The sequence below is a fragment of the Macrobrachium nipponense genome, chromosome 26, assembly GCF_015104395.2.
Source record: "Macrobrachium nipponense isolate FS-2020 chromosome 26, ASM1510439v2, whole genome shotgun sequence".
In the NCBI taxonomy this organism is placed as follows: domain Eukaryota; kingdom Metazoa; phylum Arthropoda; class Malacostraca; order Decapoda; family Palaemonidae; genus Macrobrachium; species Macrobrachium nipponense.
In genome coordinates this window covers 27,337,504-27,357,190 of record NC_087215.1, presented here as the reverse complement: position 1 = coordinate 27,357,190, position 19,687 = coordinate 27,337,504, and the positions used below count along the sequence as shown (strand labels likewise).

The 19,687-nt window shown below is 34.5% G+C and overlaps 2 protein-coding genes across 2 annotated transcripts in view; both read right to left on the bottom strand.

Moving 5' to 3' along the window:
* Nucleotides 1-19,687, bottom strand: part of LOC135200091 (G-protein coupled receptor moody-like) — a 285,873-nt gene that overhangs the window by 89,067 nt on the left and 177,119 nt on the right. The gene's annotated exons all lie outside the window — the stretch shown is intronic.
* LOC135199603 (uncharacterized) lies at nucleotides 16,115-17,130 on the bottom strand. The gene has a single exon (XM_064227759.1). It carries the CDS (start codon nucleotides 17,128-17,130, stop codon nucleotides 16,279-16,281), a length of 852 nt encoding a protein of 283 aa, XP_064083829.1. The 3' UTR covers nucleotides 16,115-16,278.

The following is a 19,687-nucleotide window of genomic DNA, read 5'->3' as shown; positions in this document are numbered from 1 at the left end:
AATGCATGTACTTAGTATCTAAGAAGTCAGTCCATAGGAAAATGGTAGATTCTGCAAGGATTATATATATATATATATAGATATATATATATATATATATATATATATATATATATATATATATATATATATATATATATAGTATTATATATATAGATATATATATATATATATATATATATATATATAAAAAACCAACTATAATTGTCGTTAAACCTTCAAGAATTGCGTTGAACCAAAAAAAATCACTACACACTCGCAGTGATGTTATTCGAAATCCTCCCATTGGAAAGTGGTTAAAGATTTCTCCTTCGGTCAGCGTTTATCGATGATTTTTCTTTTTCTCTTTCTTAGCCTTCCTTCTGAGGTCACGTCATGTGCCGATTACCTCCTTTATTTTCCGTGTCCTTTCGTGCATTTTCGTCATTTCTTTTCCAGTTTTGGATATTTTCGCTTTCGCTTTGTATGTCGTCCTTCTATGTGGTGCTTTGAATATGAGAGAGATATAGTTGCTTGAAGTATAAGAGAGAGAGAGAGAGAGAGAGAATGAACTGACTGATTGATTGATTGATTAAAAGAATAAACTGGGTCATGTTTTCAGACGTTACAGGATCCGTTGATTAAATAGAAACAAGCTGTCGTCATGTATTGTGCATGGGTACGGAGAGAGAGAGAGAGAGAGAGAGCTGCTATGGATCATCTTTATAATGATCACCTTCTCATTATTGTTATTTTATCGTAGTCTTTGTCATGATATGTAATCTTTTTCATAATGAATACAGCTTTGCCATAGCAGTGTTCATATTTGTCACTGCACCACCGCCACCAACACTATCATGCCAATATCATTATCATTACAATTTGAAATGTTCTCATGGTAAGAATATCTCTGTTATTTTCACGATCACATTGCTATGGCCATTATAACTGACAGAAATATTTGGCTCTGAAACATCACCAACATCAAAATAATCATAATTGTACCATCAGTTTGTCGCTTTGAGCCTCAGCACCCATTACCTTCAGACCGTCATAGCATTATCGTCACCATCATCATCGTGTCAGAATGATTGTGACCACCGTTTTCATCATCACTACCATTTGAAACTATATCAATTTTAACATCCATTACTATGAAACTAGTCATTGAGACTATATTCGCTATTATCATCACTCCCTGTGGCAACTGTCATCACCACCTTATTATCACCTCACCCCCATTATCATCATCATCGTCATCGTCATCATTGCCACCACTAAAACTACTATGATCACCACCCTATCACCGTCATTAGGACCACCCGATCACTGTCATCAGCCCTACCACATCACCACTATACCATGATCATTATCATCATATCGCCAGTGTCATCGTCACTATCATATTTCCACTGTTATCATTACCACCATATACCATCGATCGTTACAGAATGGGGCATCACGCAACTCTCCTTAACGATGCATTTTGGGGGAGTAATTGAAGCCTGAATCAGTCCATGATTACGCTACCTCGCTAATTATCTCTGGGCTTCATTTGAATATTCCAAATACTGCACGTTAATCCTGTTGCTGCGTTAGCCTCTGCTGTTGCCTTTGTTTGTTTTTGAGCGGTCGTTTTTGTGTGATGGTTTTCGAGTGTGAATGTTGTCGTGGCTCCACATGACTGGTGACCAAGCACAGATGCCAATAGTCCCTTGTGTACACAATTTTTTTTTTACTTTACCGGTTTCCAGCTGGCGCTAAGTTATTTATCCTAATGTTAAGACCGAAGATTTGTTAGTTATGAAAAATACAAATCGATTAAAAATTTGTCATTTTCGGATTTGATGTCAGTGAAGATTTAACTTTTTTTTTTGCCTTTGGTTAAATGTAGAGTAGGGTAATATTATTATTTTTTTTACAGTATATTCCTTCGTGAACTTTATTAAGATTCATTTTAGATTATATTCAAAGACTATATTAAAGATGAACCACAAATAAGTTAACAGATAATAACATCTGTCTAACACAGTGTTTCTAAACCTCTTTTGGCCCCTGCACCCTTTCACCATATGTCAGAATGCCATCCGCCCCTTTCCAAAATTGTCTGCCTTAAAAGGTGCATTCCAAATAATATGCATTTTATACTATAAATCCTTTGTCACACTCCCCTCCCCACCCCTCGAAACACTGAAATTCTTCCCTAGGCGGAAATTCCCCCCCTGGTTGAGAACCGCTGGACTCTTACACATCGACACATACGATTAAAATTAGTTTATTGGAACCAGGTCCTAGATTGAAGACTCCAGCAAGCCAAACGTAGCGAGGTGAATTATTACATAACTGATTTAGTAGAAAGTATTAAATACAAATTTGTTATTTTCTTGCAGACTTTTAATTGACATTTATCCTAAATAGTTATTTATAGGTTTGCAGTTAATATGTAACATTTATAATTAAGTTTAATAAAACTTTTTTTCATTAATGAAAATAATTCTCTACTCTTCTCTAAGAATTTGAAACCATTTACATCAACTGGTGACTTGTGGAATATGCAATGGTTTTGTACCGTGTCACTTGGATAGGTCATATAAGGTCATGCTGGTGATTTAGAGGGGTAATTATGACAAAGGGGGAAAAAATTGGTCTGGACTAGACCACCGCCAATGGATTTCCTGGAATCACGCCCGCGGGTGTAGGTGGGAGATCATTAGTATGGATGATGAGCTATCTCTCTCTCTCTCTCTCTCTCTCTCTCTCTCTCTCTCTCTCTCTGTTGCCTATATATTTATATACAAAATGCTGCATGTGTTCTCTATGTATACACAGTTCTCTCTCTCTCTCTCTCTGTTTGTTTGTTACCCATATGTATACAGAATGCTGCACATGCATCTCTCTCTCTCTCTCTCTCTCTCTCTCTCTGTTCGTTACCCATATTTATACAAAATGCTGCACATGTATCTTCCTTCTCTCTCTCTCTCTCTCTCTCTCTCTCTCTCTCTCTCTCTCTCTCTCTCTCTCTCTCTCTCTCTTTGTTTGTTACCTATACTATATTTGTATACATAATGCTGCAATTTCATTTTTCCTGGCAAACCAAATTATTTACAAGTCGGAAACTTGACATTTCACGTGACTGCGAACGTTTATGATGCCGTAAATGTTTATATAGTTATATCGTATGACCTCAGAATGCAATAACTTGGAGTGGAATTTAGTTACTACGGCTCTTGTTTTTGTTTTGTTGTTGAGGCTAAATAAATAATTTTTTTGCCAAAAGCGAATTCGATTGTTGTGAAGTTTATTCTGTTTTCTTTAAATTTAATTTTTTCCAATTTTATACAATTTTCTTGATTCGTTTTTCTTGTAATCTGGGTTCAGTGGTTGTGCGTGTAGATGCGTGAGCTGCATTTGTTTATAAACGCTTTTGTGTTTGTTTATGGTGCGGGATTTTAAATATGTATGCGTAAGGTTAACACCCCCTCAAATAAATAAAGAAGACGCATAGATATGCATCCGTATATGTAAACACATACACAATAAAATATAAATAAATATATATATATATATATATATATATATATATATATATATATATATATATATATATATATAGTATAATATATATATATGCATATTATATATCATATTTACTTAGTTATTTATATATTTTTGTATTTATTTATGTACACATAGATACAAAACTGTGAGCTTCAGATTGCGAAATAATTTGCGCAGACACGCGAGATCATTTTCCCATCAGTTCTTCTACGAAATGCATAATAATGTTTCTTGTAGTATATTTCGCAAACTTTCGTATTTTTAAACTTTTCTATAAATGCATATTTTTAGATGGTATCACGGTGTTTTTATTTTTTAGTCGGCTTCCTCAGAACTTCTTCATAACTCCGGGCGCCATGCCGTCTGGTCTCAAAGATTAGAATTTCAGATCGGCAATTCTGTATTCGCTAGGATTTTCGCTCTTTTCTGGGTCATGAAGTTTTTGTTGAGTTGTGTACACTAGCTCGTACGTATGGAGACTGACATGAAACGTACACACACGCATATGTACATACGTGCATACTACTACATATATATATAGTATATATATACACTATATATATACTGTATATATATATATATATATATATATATATATATATATATATATATATATATATGCATATATATATATATCCTTTGTTTTTTTTTTTTTTTAAGTTCAGCACCGTCAAGATATTCTTTAGCTTTTATTCATATTTATAATCGGTTGACCGATTGGGTGATTAAATAAAAAAAAAAAATAAGTACATGCGCAATATAGTTTGATTAGCCTATATGTCTACGAAATGTAAGTTTTATTTTGTAAGTACTTATATTCTCTGTGGATATTAGACATAGTGTATGAATAATGTGGTTCTTTTAGTAAACTTTGATAAACTTACATCTAAATGCATACTTTCCGACAACATACCAGCACTTTATGTAAAAGTTTGTACCCTCTCCGTGCATAGCGAACTTTGCCAGCGATACAGTGAATCTGAACTTTGGATATTCGCCAGAATGTAGTATGCATCATTTGTTTTTACATGACGTGAAAATGAAAAATGAAAGGCATAAAGAGGAAAAATCGTTCATTTAGAGTTTAAGATTGATTTCAGAGCAGGCCCATCTTAAGATTACGAATGCTGATAACAATCAGTGTAATTTCTTCCACCTACCCCCCCTCCCATCATTCTCCGCCGCATCCTACCCTACCCTTCCTTCTCCTCCTTTCTCTCCCTCCTTTCTCCCCCTCCTCTTTCGGAAACTTGAGCCATTCTTTGGTGGTAAGATAGTGGAGTGGACAGCGGTTATGTTGAACGTCTGGGGTTAATGCTCTTTATATCTCTCCCTCTGTCTCCGTCTATTGTATTGTGTGTGTGTGTATATATATATATATATTATATATATATATATATATTATATATATATATATGTATATATCTATATTATATTTCACGCCCCCTCTTTTATATGTATATATATATAATATATATCATCGAGCTACAATGTCCCTTTAATATCTAATTCGTTCTACCTCGGAATCAATATATTTTCATATATGCTTAACCGAAGGGGAATTTTTTACACGATAATAGATTTGCCTGGTCCCGGCGCGAACCCACGAAGACCTTCATACCATGAACGTCAGTGAAGCTTTTTTTATACCATACATTGTATGCTCGACGATGTATATGAATCACGTAATGTGAAATCACTTATATATATATATATACTATATATATATATATATATATATATATATATATATACGTGTATTATACCCATTGTATATATACACATACATATATATATATATACATATTTTATAGGTATTAGCTTATCCATACATAGTTTGGATTCTCTCTCTCTCTCTCTCTCTCTCTCTCTCTCTCTCTCATTTATGTATAGGCATGTTGGTTGAATTGAAACTACAATTTAGATTCGCGCGAATTCCAGTGAGTACACAGTGACAGAGTGGTATGGACTTAATTAAACGCCGGGGAGATAACACAGTGTGGCGATAACCCTCTGGATACCTCCTGGTACCTCCTTGAAACGGGCTGTCGGGAATGACATGTAACCCTTGGGTGACTTGATGTAGCAACCTACAGGGTCCCTATTTGATATGTAATCATTTCATCGTCAGGCGAAAGGTTGACAGATATTTCCATACGTTATTATTGTTAAAATGATTACTATTCTCAGTATGCATATTTATTTATGGCTCGCTGCTTAAGGTAAAGACATTACCATCAAGCTTCTGTAGAGTGTAGTTGGAATTCCAAGCGAAATATGATATCAGATTATAATAGAATTGTTCCACATCGTAAAGTTTCCTTTGAATATGTGCTTCCAGATGGCGAACGTTTTTGGAAAGATTTCTTAGGAGTTTATGAGGTCCCAAGCGAAGTATTACTTCCAAGGGCGATGTATTATTTATTTTTTCGAAAGATTGTTTGAGAACCTGTCATACTTATCCGCTCAGATGTTGCAGGTATTGGAAGACTGTTCACTTTGTTTGATGTTTAATACTTCTAGTAATTACTGCCTGCAATGTTAGCTTATTCATGAGGCTGTGTTAACTTCCTAGTAAGCCAAAGGTTTAACTTGATTATACTGTACTTTAGAAAGTCAAGCGCATCTTTGTTTATCTTTCATTTTTTCATCATTACCTCTAGAAAATATTCGTTAATTTTCCTAATTTCACGAGCTATCATGTCTTTTGAAATCACCACTGCCGTCAGTGTTCCCGGAAATTTTCCATTACTGCGAATGTTTTCGAAGTTTTAGCTGTTTCTTTACTGCCCTGAATCTTATAAATAAAAAACTCCATGTTGTTAGTTTGATCTCTTAGATTTAGGTCATCCATTAATACTATGAAATCACCGAATACATTTTATTTAATGCACATTTAATCCCTTTTTAAGTCTTGAGTAAGTTGGTAGATCATTTTATTTTTCCGTATCCTACACACCTAGGGTAGCTAAGTGTATACACCCATACACACACACCCAATCATACACATTCACTCACACTTACACGTAAGGTCCTTTGGACTGTGGTCTCGGCTATCGTCCATCTCTGTATACTTCGAGGTGATGAATTACCCTTCCCCTGTTCCTACTGCGGTTTGACAGCTGGGCACCTGCTCGGGCTCCCTATTAATTATGCATGTGCAGTCTTGGCATCGCTGGGGAGTCCTTTGCATTCAATATTTAGTGAAGGATATATATAGAGTTATTCCCGGAAGCCGGATGGATGGCGGTTGGCTAAATGGTTTGAGGAAGGGCGTGAAGACGCATGGAAATTTCTCTCTCTCTCTCTCTCTCTCTCTCTCTCTCTCTCTCTCTCTCTCTCTCTCTCTCGTCTCTCTCTCTGGTCTCTATATATATATTATATTTTATATATATATATATAACCAATAAGCTACATAAATTTGTGTGAATCTCTCTCTCTCTCTCTCTCTCTCTTTCTCTCTGTCTCTCTCTCTTTGACCCAGAATTTACTCCCACGACATTCAATTTATAGCCTTAACACGGTAGTGGGTGTCACATTTTTCAAGTAGGGAAAAATTCCATTTGCGCTTTTAGTCACATAATTTTGAACCAGAATTATCCACTTTGTTAAATTATCCATGCGGAATGTAATGAGAGGAAAAAATCATGAAATAAATATATTTTCCTTCTTTTTCGTAATTTTTTTTTATTGATATGTTTGTTCCATATTATTTGAAAATACCTGGTTTTTTTTTAATCTTTAATGTAAAATGAATATGCTATTCAGTATAAGTTATATAGATCTAAAAAAATCATCTGAGTTTTGTTGGTTTAAAAAGTATAAAAAGTAAAATAAAAATAAAAGATATGATTAAACTTTACTTGACATCGATAAATTGTGTTTGTGGTCGCGTATGTGTGTATACCATTACGGGATGCCTTAAAAATATGAGAATAAGATCAGATGATACTTGGTATATGTATTACATAAATTAGGTGACCTACCGAGGGCAATTATCTTCATTGCCAGCTGCATATTGGAGTGGTGGTGGTGGACGTATCATGTGTGTTCATTGGTCATCTGTTGGTTCCATTTATTCACGAGCATAGACCAGATATATTTCTAAAGCAGTTTATTTGGGCTTTTTATTTTGTCAGTCTTCAGTAAGGTACCTTCGAAATAATTAAGTAATCCAGTGAACAGAAGTGCTTGTGTGGTTTGAATATAGAATTATAATTTAATTAGTCTTTTATTCTTATGTAGTTAAATTCCTGTATTTTTGTAACTGAAATAATAGTTCAGCTGTCATCAGTTCAAGTGATCTGAGTCCAGTATTGCATTTTGATTGTTCTTTTTCTGTTGGTGTGAGTTTGTAATCATTTTGGAAACGCTAGTTTCTACTCGTTTTGCTGCAAACACTCCTTGATGACCTTGTCCTCATAAACAGTTTTCATTATGCTGTTTGTTTTTATAAGTGTGTATGTGTGCATACATTATGTATTATATATATATATATATATATATATATATATATAATATATATAATATATATATATATATATATATATATATATATATATAACCTCATCAGTGAGTAATTCTGAGACTGAATGCATAAAGATCAATCTAGGCAGATCAGCCAGAGTATTTCATTGCTCTTACATAATCGAGCCACGTTTACCTCGGTATCACGTGATCGGCGAACGAGCCTGATAATCTGTGTGGAATCCCAGTGACAAAATATCCCGAGATCTTCTTGGTCTCCTCAGCGGAAATCTGTAGGCGCCGGAGATGACATATCCTGAGTGCAGGTCTACGGACGACACGTATGTTACAGGAAACTTGGGATTACACGAGGTGTTATCGTAGGAAATGTTACACATGGTTTCTTTGGTTCGAATTGAATGAGGCCTGATGATTTTGGTTTTGTTAATATAGTTGATTTTATATTAGTCTCTCATTTTTGTCGTGATAAATACCTCTTATGTTGTAAGCCATGGGTTTTCTTAAGTTTAAACCATTTAATGTCAAACGGCCACTTGTTTTACTCCTTACGCGTAATAACCGAGGCGTTTTATAATACTCTGGAATTTTCGATTGTTGTGAAGAGCTAGTTTGTATTAAAAGATTTTTTTCAATGGTCGACTTCCTAATTTTTTTTTCGTGTTTTTCATTTTGGGATCGTCGGTTTTATTTTTTATATGTTACATAAATATCGGGTTTTAAGTTGGTTCAAAATAATTATAACACATTTTATTGTGCTTTATTCACTTCACGAAATGGCATAAGAGGTGTAAAAAACATAGGTTGGGTTATTGTCAATCGTATGATAAACCTTTTTAAAAACAAAGACCTTCGACTGCAGCATTTATCTTGACAGTGAGTAGTGAACTCGGAAAGCCTTATCCTCAGCCTCTCGCCCCTTTGAGTGAGAGCCGTTAGATCACCTCATTCGGCGGACTGTAGGCATTACTAAACGTTCTTTGCAGCCTCCCTTCGGCCCCTAGCTGCAACCTCTTTCATTCCTTTTACACTACCTCCGTTCCGTTCATATTCTCTTCCACCTTACTTCCCACAGTCTCCTAACAATTAATTCATAGTGCAGCTGCTTTGAGTTTTCCTCCTGTTACACCTTGTAAACTTATTTGCTGTCAATTTCCGTTTCAGCGTCGAATGACCTCATAAGTCCCAGCGCTTGGCCTTTGTCCTAAATTCTATTTTCTATTCTAAAAGAGGTCGAAAAAGAAGACTTACTTCCTTCTGTTCCTCAGGAATAAAGTTGTGAGCGTCACAGAATCTCCAATTTTGACCCGTCACTCGATATTCCATCAAATGTGTCTATGTTCAAACTTTTGTTTTCCCATACGTATACTTTTTTTCCATAATATATATGATTTGCCGTATCTGTATCTTTATTTCATATGTTAATTTTTTCCGTCATTCATGTTTTCAATAATGCATATTATTCTAGAAACTGATTTTTACAGCACTTCAGCCTTGCAGAACTTTATTTACTCCAAATTGTTTATTTCTGACACAGTTCCGACGCTCAATTCCAACACTCCCGTTTCACTGTCGCCATCTATAACCTGCTCCTGGTATAGCTGGATTCACTTTGCACCCGTGATGGAAAGGAAGAGGCTCAGGATTTTAAAAGCGCTTGCTTGTGTTACGTTTTATCTTTTTGTGTTTGTGCGTGTTGAGTTGTGGGTGCATGCGTTATCTCTCTCTCTCTCTCTCTCTCTCTTGTTAATTGCATATAATTTGTTTATTTATCTGTTTCACTGTGTGTTATATATATATACACATACACACGCAATATCACACATACGTATGTATATGTATATGTACATATTATATATATAAAAATATTATATAAATAAAATATATATATATATATATATATATATATATATATATATATATATATATATATATATATATATATATATATATATATATTATATATATATATATATATATATATAATATATATTCCACAACGAAGGAGTGGCCCCAGGAAATGCCTCCCTTCTGGTTTTCAGCAAGTATTTTATTTTAAATTTTTGTATTTGTTTATTTATTTGTTTATTTTTTGAGATTGCCATCACCTTCTCGGAACGACCTGGTATTAGAGAAAACGGCAGTAAGGCAGGTCAGATATTTAATTTAATGTAAAGACATACTGTGCTGCATTGTATATGGAATGTCGAAGCCCGCTTCAGGTGGCTTTTGTTGATTTTGAGCTGAAATCCGAACATTATCTTCAGACTAATATTGTGGAATGTCTTTCGTCACCGACATTTCCGTTAAATACGTTAAAAACGTAGTTGCAGTTAATGTTGAGTGGGCCTTGTCAAGTGATTTCGCAGTAAATAGTGGGATGTTACAAGGGCATGTGCTTTGACCTTTATTGTTTGTGCTTCTCATAAATTTTATAATGAAAAAAAGAGGGCGGGGTTGGAAAGGAAGGTAGAGTTTGCAGTAAAGGTTTAAAGTGAACAGACTTAGTATATGCAGATGATGCTGCTTTAGTAAACGAAACATCCAAGATTGGCGAAGCTTGCTTAGCAGAATGCTTCGTATATCTAGAGAGACTGGACTTCAAAATAAATCTAAAGGACAGAAGTAATGAGGACAGAACATACACGAAGGAACGAAGTTTCATTAGATGGAGAAATGAATAACTAACTAGATTGAGTCTTTTAGATATTTAGTGCAGATTCTTTTGAGCTAGGTAAAATTAGTGAAAGGCGAAAGAAGTCAAGTCAGACGGAGGGTAAGTCGTATAAGGTGGGAATCAAAGAGATTGAAATTGTAAGATTATTTATAAAGTCTGATCAGTTTGCTTTGTTATACCGACATGAATCATGTTATAACAGGTGACATGATTGGCACAACTTCACAAAGGCTCTACGCCACCGGACGATGGGCACTATCTATATGTATATATATATATATATATATAGATATATATATAATATATATATATATATATATATTATATATATGGTGTTGATGCGTGTATGTATGAATGTGTGTACGTATATATGTGCATCTGTATACACAATATTATTTCTGTCTGGTCTAAAATATAGAATATATATATATATATATATATATATATATATATATATAGATATATATATCTATATATATATATATAATATCAGTTCCCGTTGCTTTTGTTAACGTTTCAGTTGTTTGGTGTTTCGGTCTCAATATTACCCATTGTTGACTGTATCAAGCCACTCCGCCCCCCCCACACTCCCACCGCATCATCTTTCACCCGGGCATGATGGAGCTGGTCTGAGTGGTCAAAAACCATATCAGAGTTGTTTTGTTGAAGAAGCTAAACATGTTACCGCCCCTCACTTGTTCCCTCGTTCACCGCCACCACCACCACCATCATCATCCTGAGCAGATGCAGCATCTTACAGCCGATCTTCATCTTGGTATGCCGAGCATCGCTGAATATCAGGTGCTTGTCGCCCCATCAGACATTGACTCTCGTGTGCGTTGCCATATTTTAAGGAAAGGGTCTGGGGCAATATTTGGATTATCCAGGTCTTCCATCGATTTCCTGGGTACAATTTGATTCTCTCTCTCTCTCTCTCTCTCTCTCTCTCTCTCTCTCTCTCTCTCTCTCTCTCTCGTTTTATTGCTGTTTTTTATTTTGTCCAGAGTAAGAACGGCCCGAACTTTTGATATTGCTGTTGAAATTGAATGCGCGTACGTATGTAAGTTCAAAGAATTTGAAACAAATACAGTGCCAGCAAAATCGCCTCTGCTGAAATTTACAGCAATGTAATTGTTTCTGTCTGTTGAATATAATTTCGTGCTTCAATTCGCTTGATATAGTGTATCGCTCAGAATTTTGTATCAAACTGTAGTTCAAGTTTCTATATTGAATTTTCGGAAAGTGACTCTAAAATAGAAAAATGGTCTCTCTTGTAACGTGAAAATACCGTCATGGAGTTTAGAGCTCTATTATTTGATATATATATATTTTTTTTATTCAGTTGCAAAATTTTTTTTTTCTTATTTTATGTTTTTAAAAATACACCCTCATATAGAGAGAGAGAGAGAGAGAGAGAGAGAGAGAGAGAGAGAGAGAGAGAGAGATTTACGGAAATTCAGTGGTCCATCATTGCAAATAGACATCATAGTTGCGCATTTAAAAGCGCCCAGTAAAGCTGATTGAAAGCTTCGTTGTGAATGCGTCAGAGCTAGAAAAAAGTTAAATATATCTTAGTTTAACCAGACCACTGAGCTGATTAACAGCTCTCCTAGGGCTGGCCCGAAGGATTAGATCATTTTTACGTGGCTAGGAACCAGTTGGTTACCTAGCAACGGGACCTACAGCTTATTGTGGGATCCGAACCACATCGAGAAATGAATTTCAATCACCAGAAATAAAATTCCTCTGATTTCGCGTTGGCAGGGCTGTGAATCGAACCCGGACCCTGAGATCGGTAGTCGAGCACGTAAACGATTCGCGCGGGAGAAAGACTGACAGTTTAATGGTCGTAATCTGGAGAACCATTTGTTAAACATCAGGGCAACTTTTCACCTCTCTGGATTAGATCAAGGTCGAAAGGTCTCGTACTTGTGAATGAAATAGACTTTTTGAAAGTATTTTCAAGACAAAAGGGCTTCGTTGAATTTTGTTACATCACGTTTGTTTTTCCAAATAATTCAAATTGGGTAAGTATTTAAAAGAATTATGGGAAATAGTAGCTATGTAGCTGTTTTATAAAATAGACAATTAAGTTAAAGTACGTTTTCAGGTCACGGAGTCTCATATTTGAGTATTCATAATTAAACGTATGTTTGAAGAAAAGAAATATGAGGCTTAAATTGATGATAGTAAATATAAGTAAACAAGGAAGTGTACAATTCTTTGTCGCCGCTTATTAAAGTGGAGAATGATTTCCATGCGCAGTTGAAGGATGGGAATTGAAAACATGGAAAAAGGTATCGGTAAAAAATTGAACATTTTATAACCATTGGAAACAAAATGAATATGTGTACATTTTCATTTTTCAGAAAAAAATAAGATTTTGTGATTTGCTAAGGGCAAAAATAGTCGTTCACGTATTTAGCTATATCCGATATTCTTACTCCCCCCATGTCACGTGTTGGCAGTAAATAAAAAGGTATTTATTTATGCTGTAATTAAATTCTTTTTTATTATTTATTTATTTGCAAGTGTGAAGATAGTATATCAGCATTAATAGCATTCTTAGGCCGTCTCGGTGTAATTAATCTCTCTCTCTCTCTCTCTCTCTCTCTCTGTGCGTATCGTTTGATTGTTAGCTGTCGAAATTTCTAGCGAAAGCAATTCTGGTGTTGCCGCATAATTTTCATTTTTTTAACAACAGGTGAACTGTCACTAGAGTCTTTTGTTTAATGTTAAGATTTTTGTAGAATTTTTGATAGCGTCCTTGTGGTTCTTTTTTTATCGATAAGAGGTTTGATTTTGATTGAATTTTGTGTTGAGGTTATTATGCATATATTTTTTTTTTTAGAAATAATACGTTTAGCCTACTGTATGAGTGAAATAACCTTTTTTCCATGTTTTCAATTCCCATCCTTCAAGACTATGTATTTGTGTCTATTGGTATATGCAATTTCAATGTATTCCACTCATAACAGTAAACGTATTCATATGATATATATATATATATATATATATATATAGATATATATATATATATATATATATATATATGTATATATATATATATATATATAATACGTTTATGTATATTATATATTATATAATATATAAAATATATAAACGCATATATATATATATATATATATATATAGTATATGATATATATATATTATATATATATATATATATATATATATTATTAAAATGAATAAATAAATACATGCACACACACACGAATTTCTGTCTCAAAGTTCTTAGCTAGAGTTTTGGAATGATGTTGCTAGTCTCTTATAACCCATTGATTTGGATTCAGTATTGAAACCTATAGTACATACGCATGCATACATTCCCGTCCTTACATAGCTTAAAGAGAATTGCCCTCTCTTGCACTCGAATCGTCGTCTCCTTTTTCTGTTATGGCGATAGTAATGCGATCAGTGGATTCCATGGAACTCCCAGCGCACTGTTGGTGAATTCGGAAAAATTTTCAGACGACAGGCACTTTACGCCTCGCTCCGAGAGAGAGAGAGAGAGAGAGAGAGAGAGAGAGAGAGAGAGAGAGAGAGAGAGAGAGATACTGTGTGCATATCGTTTTTGAAAGGTTTTTATTTAAATTAAATATACCGAATTTTTTTATTTTTTAAATTTGCGTTTGTGCGAGCGAAAGGCATTTAAGTTTTTAATATTTACTCGTTTATAATTTTGATATCTATTTATTCATATTTTTATTTCATTTTTTTTTTCAATGTACATCAGTGAAATAAAGTTAAGGTTTATACTTTTCTTGAATGAAAGGAAATAAAAAAATAATAATTGCCAAGTTTTCATATTTGCGAACAAGAGGGAGCGAGGTATAGAGAATTTTCAATAAACGGACATTTATTGAGAGAGAGAGAGAGAGAGAGAGAGAGAGAGAGAGAGAGAGAGAGAGAATATCAAGTAATTGACGCGAATTACTTTTCTCAAAAAATAACCAAGGTCACACGGTAGAAGTATCCAATTTCGAACGGTCGCATAATGTATAGGTTCCTCAATTTAAGGAAACTTCGGGTCGCGTGAATCCAATTTCCGGGAATAAAATATATTGAATTGTAATGCGCGATTCAACCTCCCCCCTACTTTTTTATTTTCTTAATTTTTTTTGACAGTTGGGAAACCGACAGTTCGAGAAATTTCTCGTATATATATTATTTGTGGACTAAATTCTCTCTCTCCTTCCCCGTTTAATTAATGTATGTATTATATATATATATATATATATCTATATATATATAGATATATATATATATATAGTAGATATATATATATATATATATAGATATTATATATATATATATATATATTATATATATTATATATATATATATATATATATATAGATATATATATATATATATATATTATATATATCACTACATATTCCTATGTATTGTTTTATGTATATATATGTATATATATATACACGTATATAGATAATATATATATATATATATATATATATATATATATATATATATATATATATAGATATATAATAATTCTCGCCTTTCCCAGTTGTAGGATATATATATATATATATATATATATATATATATATTTTTCATATATAAACTGTGTATATATATGTACATATATATGTATTTATGTACGCAAGCATACAATTTCCACAACCTTGTCTGCCCATTTGTATGGGTTCCCGTACATATGTTTATCCACAGTTATCCCTGTGTCTCCATCTTTATGTAATTTTACCCTACGCATGTAACGTTTACCCAAGGCATTGCCTGTGTATATGATTGTACCCCAGCGCGCGAATGTGTAGTATGTACTGATACTGTTACACAGGACATTTTCCTGAAGTACTGTTGACAACATGGGGTCCTATTTAAAGGTTGAGAGCCAACGCGTAGGAACGTTTTGGCCATCGGGCCGTTAATAAAGAACTAAGAGAGAGAGAGAGAGAGAGAGAGAGAGAGAGAGAGAGAGAGAGAGTAGAGAGAGAGAGAGAGACCTTTTATATATGTATATATACATTTACTATATTTCGTATGCACATATATATCTTTTTCTATATTTATGTATATATATATATATATATATATATATATATATATATATATATATATATATATATATATATTATCTTATATAAAGTGGGAAAACACGTCTGTTTGTTCTAAGTGAACGCCTACACCAGTGAACCGATCAGTATGAAATTTGGGACAGAGGTTAAGCTAACATAGGGTTCGAACATCGGCTAATTAGATTTTCTTAAAAACATATATAATCCCACTAAGAAAGTTACTACACCTACCCCCCATACATACATACATACATACATGTATTTATGTATGTATGTATGTATGTAGGCTAATCCGTTTCCGCCTAAATTTAGGGATATAATAAAAGAGAAATCATCTTTATTTTATTTAAACATAGGTTGTATCTCTAAAAGTTACACTCAGTTTGACCTATTCCTTAACTTTAACAATTGAAGCAGCACATTAAAACTCCATAAAATATTAGGAGATCTAGAAGGGGACATACGTCCGGGTAATTCCATGAAGATTTCCAAATCAGAATGAGACAGAGCTCGAAGAATCTATTAGTCTGTCGGCATCTTCATCGAAACAGAGTGTGAATCCCAGTAGGGCGTCGAGTCCAACGGTGATCTTGTCCTTACTGTGCTCTACCTTCATTTCGAGAGTGAACACCTGCCCCAGGAGAGCTACAGTAACACACCTGACGATGCCGAACATGGGCGATATGCCCTTTATGGTCTGAAACCCTTGTAGACTACTCTCCTCAAATTGTAGACCCAGTTCGTGAACGAGGTCCAGGGAGATGAAGCTGCAGTTGGCTCCAGTGTCCACCAAGGCCTCCGTCATCCGCCCGTTGACTACGCACTCCACGCGGAGGCTGGGACTCATCATCGACTTCAGGGCGCTCGTCGGCGTCTTCAGCTGCATAAGAGGCCGTTCTGGAGAAAGCACGAGGCAACTGCAGTACGGTCTGATGACGTCCATTCCGAGAATACATTGAAGATTCTGGTCCACCACGGCGAAGTACGGCCTTAACTCGACTCCCTGGCAGTAGACGAAGGCTTTCAAAACTCCGAGGACTTGCGGCGTCCGTTGTCCGTCGTCGCCCAGGATTACGAGGCTTTCTTCGGTGTCGACTGAAGAAGAGAGTCCACAGGCTTGGACGATGTCCATAGACACTACCGACACGTTGGCTCCGGTGTCGATCAGGAAGTAGACTGTTCTGCCGCCGAGTCTTCTCGCGCAGCTGCAGTTGGTTCTGCCGCCGAGTCTTCCTCGCAGCTGCAGTTGGTTCTTGTCGCCGAAGAAGATAACTGATCCGGAATGTGTGGGTTCATCTTTCCATAGAGACTTGTTCCGGGAGTTCTTTCCATTATATATTACCATGAAGTAACACTTGTCTAGTGAAACTGGATCTTTTATTTCAACGAATTTATCAATTCCTTGCGCAAAAATATTTATTGATAAATCGTTTTAAAAATGTTGTAGTACATATTGTTATTAAAACGATTTGTTAATTAATGGATTTGTGAATAATTGAAAAATACTTTCGAATAAAACTTTCCAGTTTCATTCCCCGATGGTTAGATATACTGAAAAAAACGCATACGTACGTATATATATATATATATTATATATATATATATATATATATATATATATATATATATATATATATATATATAATATGTGTGTGTGTGTGGTATTTTGAAATTAACTTACTGATAAAATTTCTAATTTCATTACATTATATATCTTCTGCATATATAAAGATGGATATGTGTGTGTGCGGCAAAACGCACACTTTTGACATGCATTGAGCAATTCAACCAAACTTGGTATACATACTACATACCATCTGGAACTGAACACTGCGGGGTTAAGACAACACTGGCCAAAGGGGAGGGGGGAGTGTGTGGGAAGTGGGTAAAAGTAAAAATTACAGAAAACGACAGATTTTAGTATCTAATCCACAGTCAAGGTTGCTGAGATGAACTTTCGTGCCCACTCCCGATGCGCTTCATTTCCAAGTTCAGCCCTTTTAGGAGGGGGAGGGGGCGAGTTAGAACGGGGTGTGGAAATGGGGTGACGTAAAAATAATGAAAATAACGGATATTAGTGTCTAATACATAGTTTTTTAGGTTGCTGAGATGAAATTAACATTCCTGGAGCCCTTTTTTTTCTAGTCCAAGTTCAGCCCTGATAGGTGGTGGGGGGGATGGGGTGTGTGAGAAGCAATTATCTCAACAGGATAGAGAGAGAGAGAGAGAGAGAGAGAAGAGAGAGAGAGAGAGAGAGAGAGAGAGAGAGAGATTTATTGGTTACAATCAGAGATTTCCCAGGCAGTGCTGGGTTATCATCTAGTATATATACATATATATCATTATATATATGTATATATATATATATATATATATATATATATATTATATAAATATATATATATATATATATATATATAAATATATATATATTTAATATGGTTGTGTGGTGTGTGTGTGTAAAGAGTGCCGATTTTTATTTTCAAAAGAAATTCTTGAATCCAGAGAGCATGAAAATGCTCGTATAACTTACTAATGAGCGACAAGTCAGGTCCATTTACCCTCCATTATACGCTACGGTGACATTCCTGAATTCCTGGATGCTCGTTTAACTACCTCCCCTAAAGCTACCCCTCCCCTTCCACGCACCATGTTTATCGCTTGTCAGTGTATTATTTCCTTTTTGAAATTCCTGTTTTATATATATGGCATCTCTCTCTCTCTCTCTCTCTCTTTGGATTTGTTAGTGCGGCTCATGTTCTAATATTATTTTGTTTGGAATTAATTTATAAAAAATCGTGTATTTCTCCATCATTTTGTATCATTGCTGTTATTTATTCTTGGGAACCAGGCAGGAGTTTATAAATAACTATTTTTGTGGTTATAATTACTTTATGTGTGTGCCTGTAAGTACTTTTGTGTATATACGTTTTTCAAGTTTATGAATTTGGAACTGTTTTTACTTTTTATCTTTTATTATTATTGGTTTTAGAAATAACTATCTCCTAAATTATATTTATATTTATTATATTTTGATAAATTTATGTGAATTTTTCATTTTTTTTTCTTTAAAAATATTCATTTTTTAATTTATAATGAATTTAATGCTTTGTCTAGGTTGCCTAAATTGCCAATAATCCGAGGAAAATTAAAACTATAATGTGAATTCCGTAGATTTCTTTTTTTCAAATGGACGAAACATGACCTTGCTTGCGTTGCTTCATAATTTAAGATGTGGATTTATTCCATATGAATGCCACTTTTAGTATCTATATGTTCTTTGACCTTCTATTGTGTAAGTCAGAAGAATAAAAATTGGGTATTGGCGGATTTGTGAGACTTAAAACGAAGTACTTTCTGAAAGGGGTTTCGGATCCCCTGTCTTTCCAAGGAAGCAAATATATATGTTTAGAGGCTCCTCTTGGGGTCAATTTTTGAAAGACAGCAAATTCGTCGACAACAACCCTATTAGAAGAATTATTGAAACACAGGAGTATAATAGTAATCCCAGGAATATATATTAAGGGAAGTTCGTCTTAAGGTTGGTATGTAGCCTAGTTGAATTATACACTTTTCACTCTGAATTTCAATGTCTCGATGCTCATAAATATTATGTTATTGAACTTATCTGATTTGCCTTATTTTTATTTCTTGACTTCTGTAGTCGGTTATATATCGGTTTTCTTCAGTCAAAATGTTTTACGTGCTTCTTCAGGAGCAAGACCCGAGACTTGTGCATAATTTCTAGCTTAATCTTAATAAACAATCGATCACTATGCTAAATTGTTGAGTAGTTCACGTGTCCTTTTGCCTGTTGTCTCTATTTTTCTGTTTTCACGTTTAGATTCTTTGCTGTGGAAGTTTGGTGAATAAAATAAGGCAATTTCGACTTGTGGCTTCAG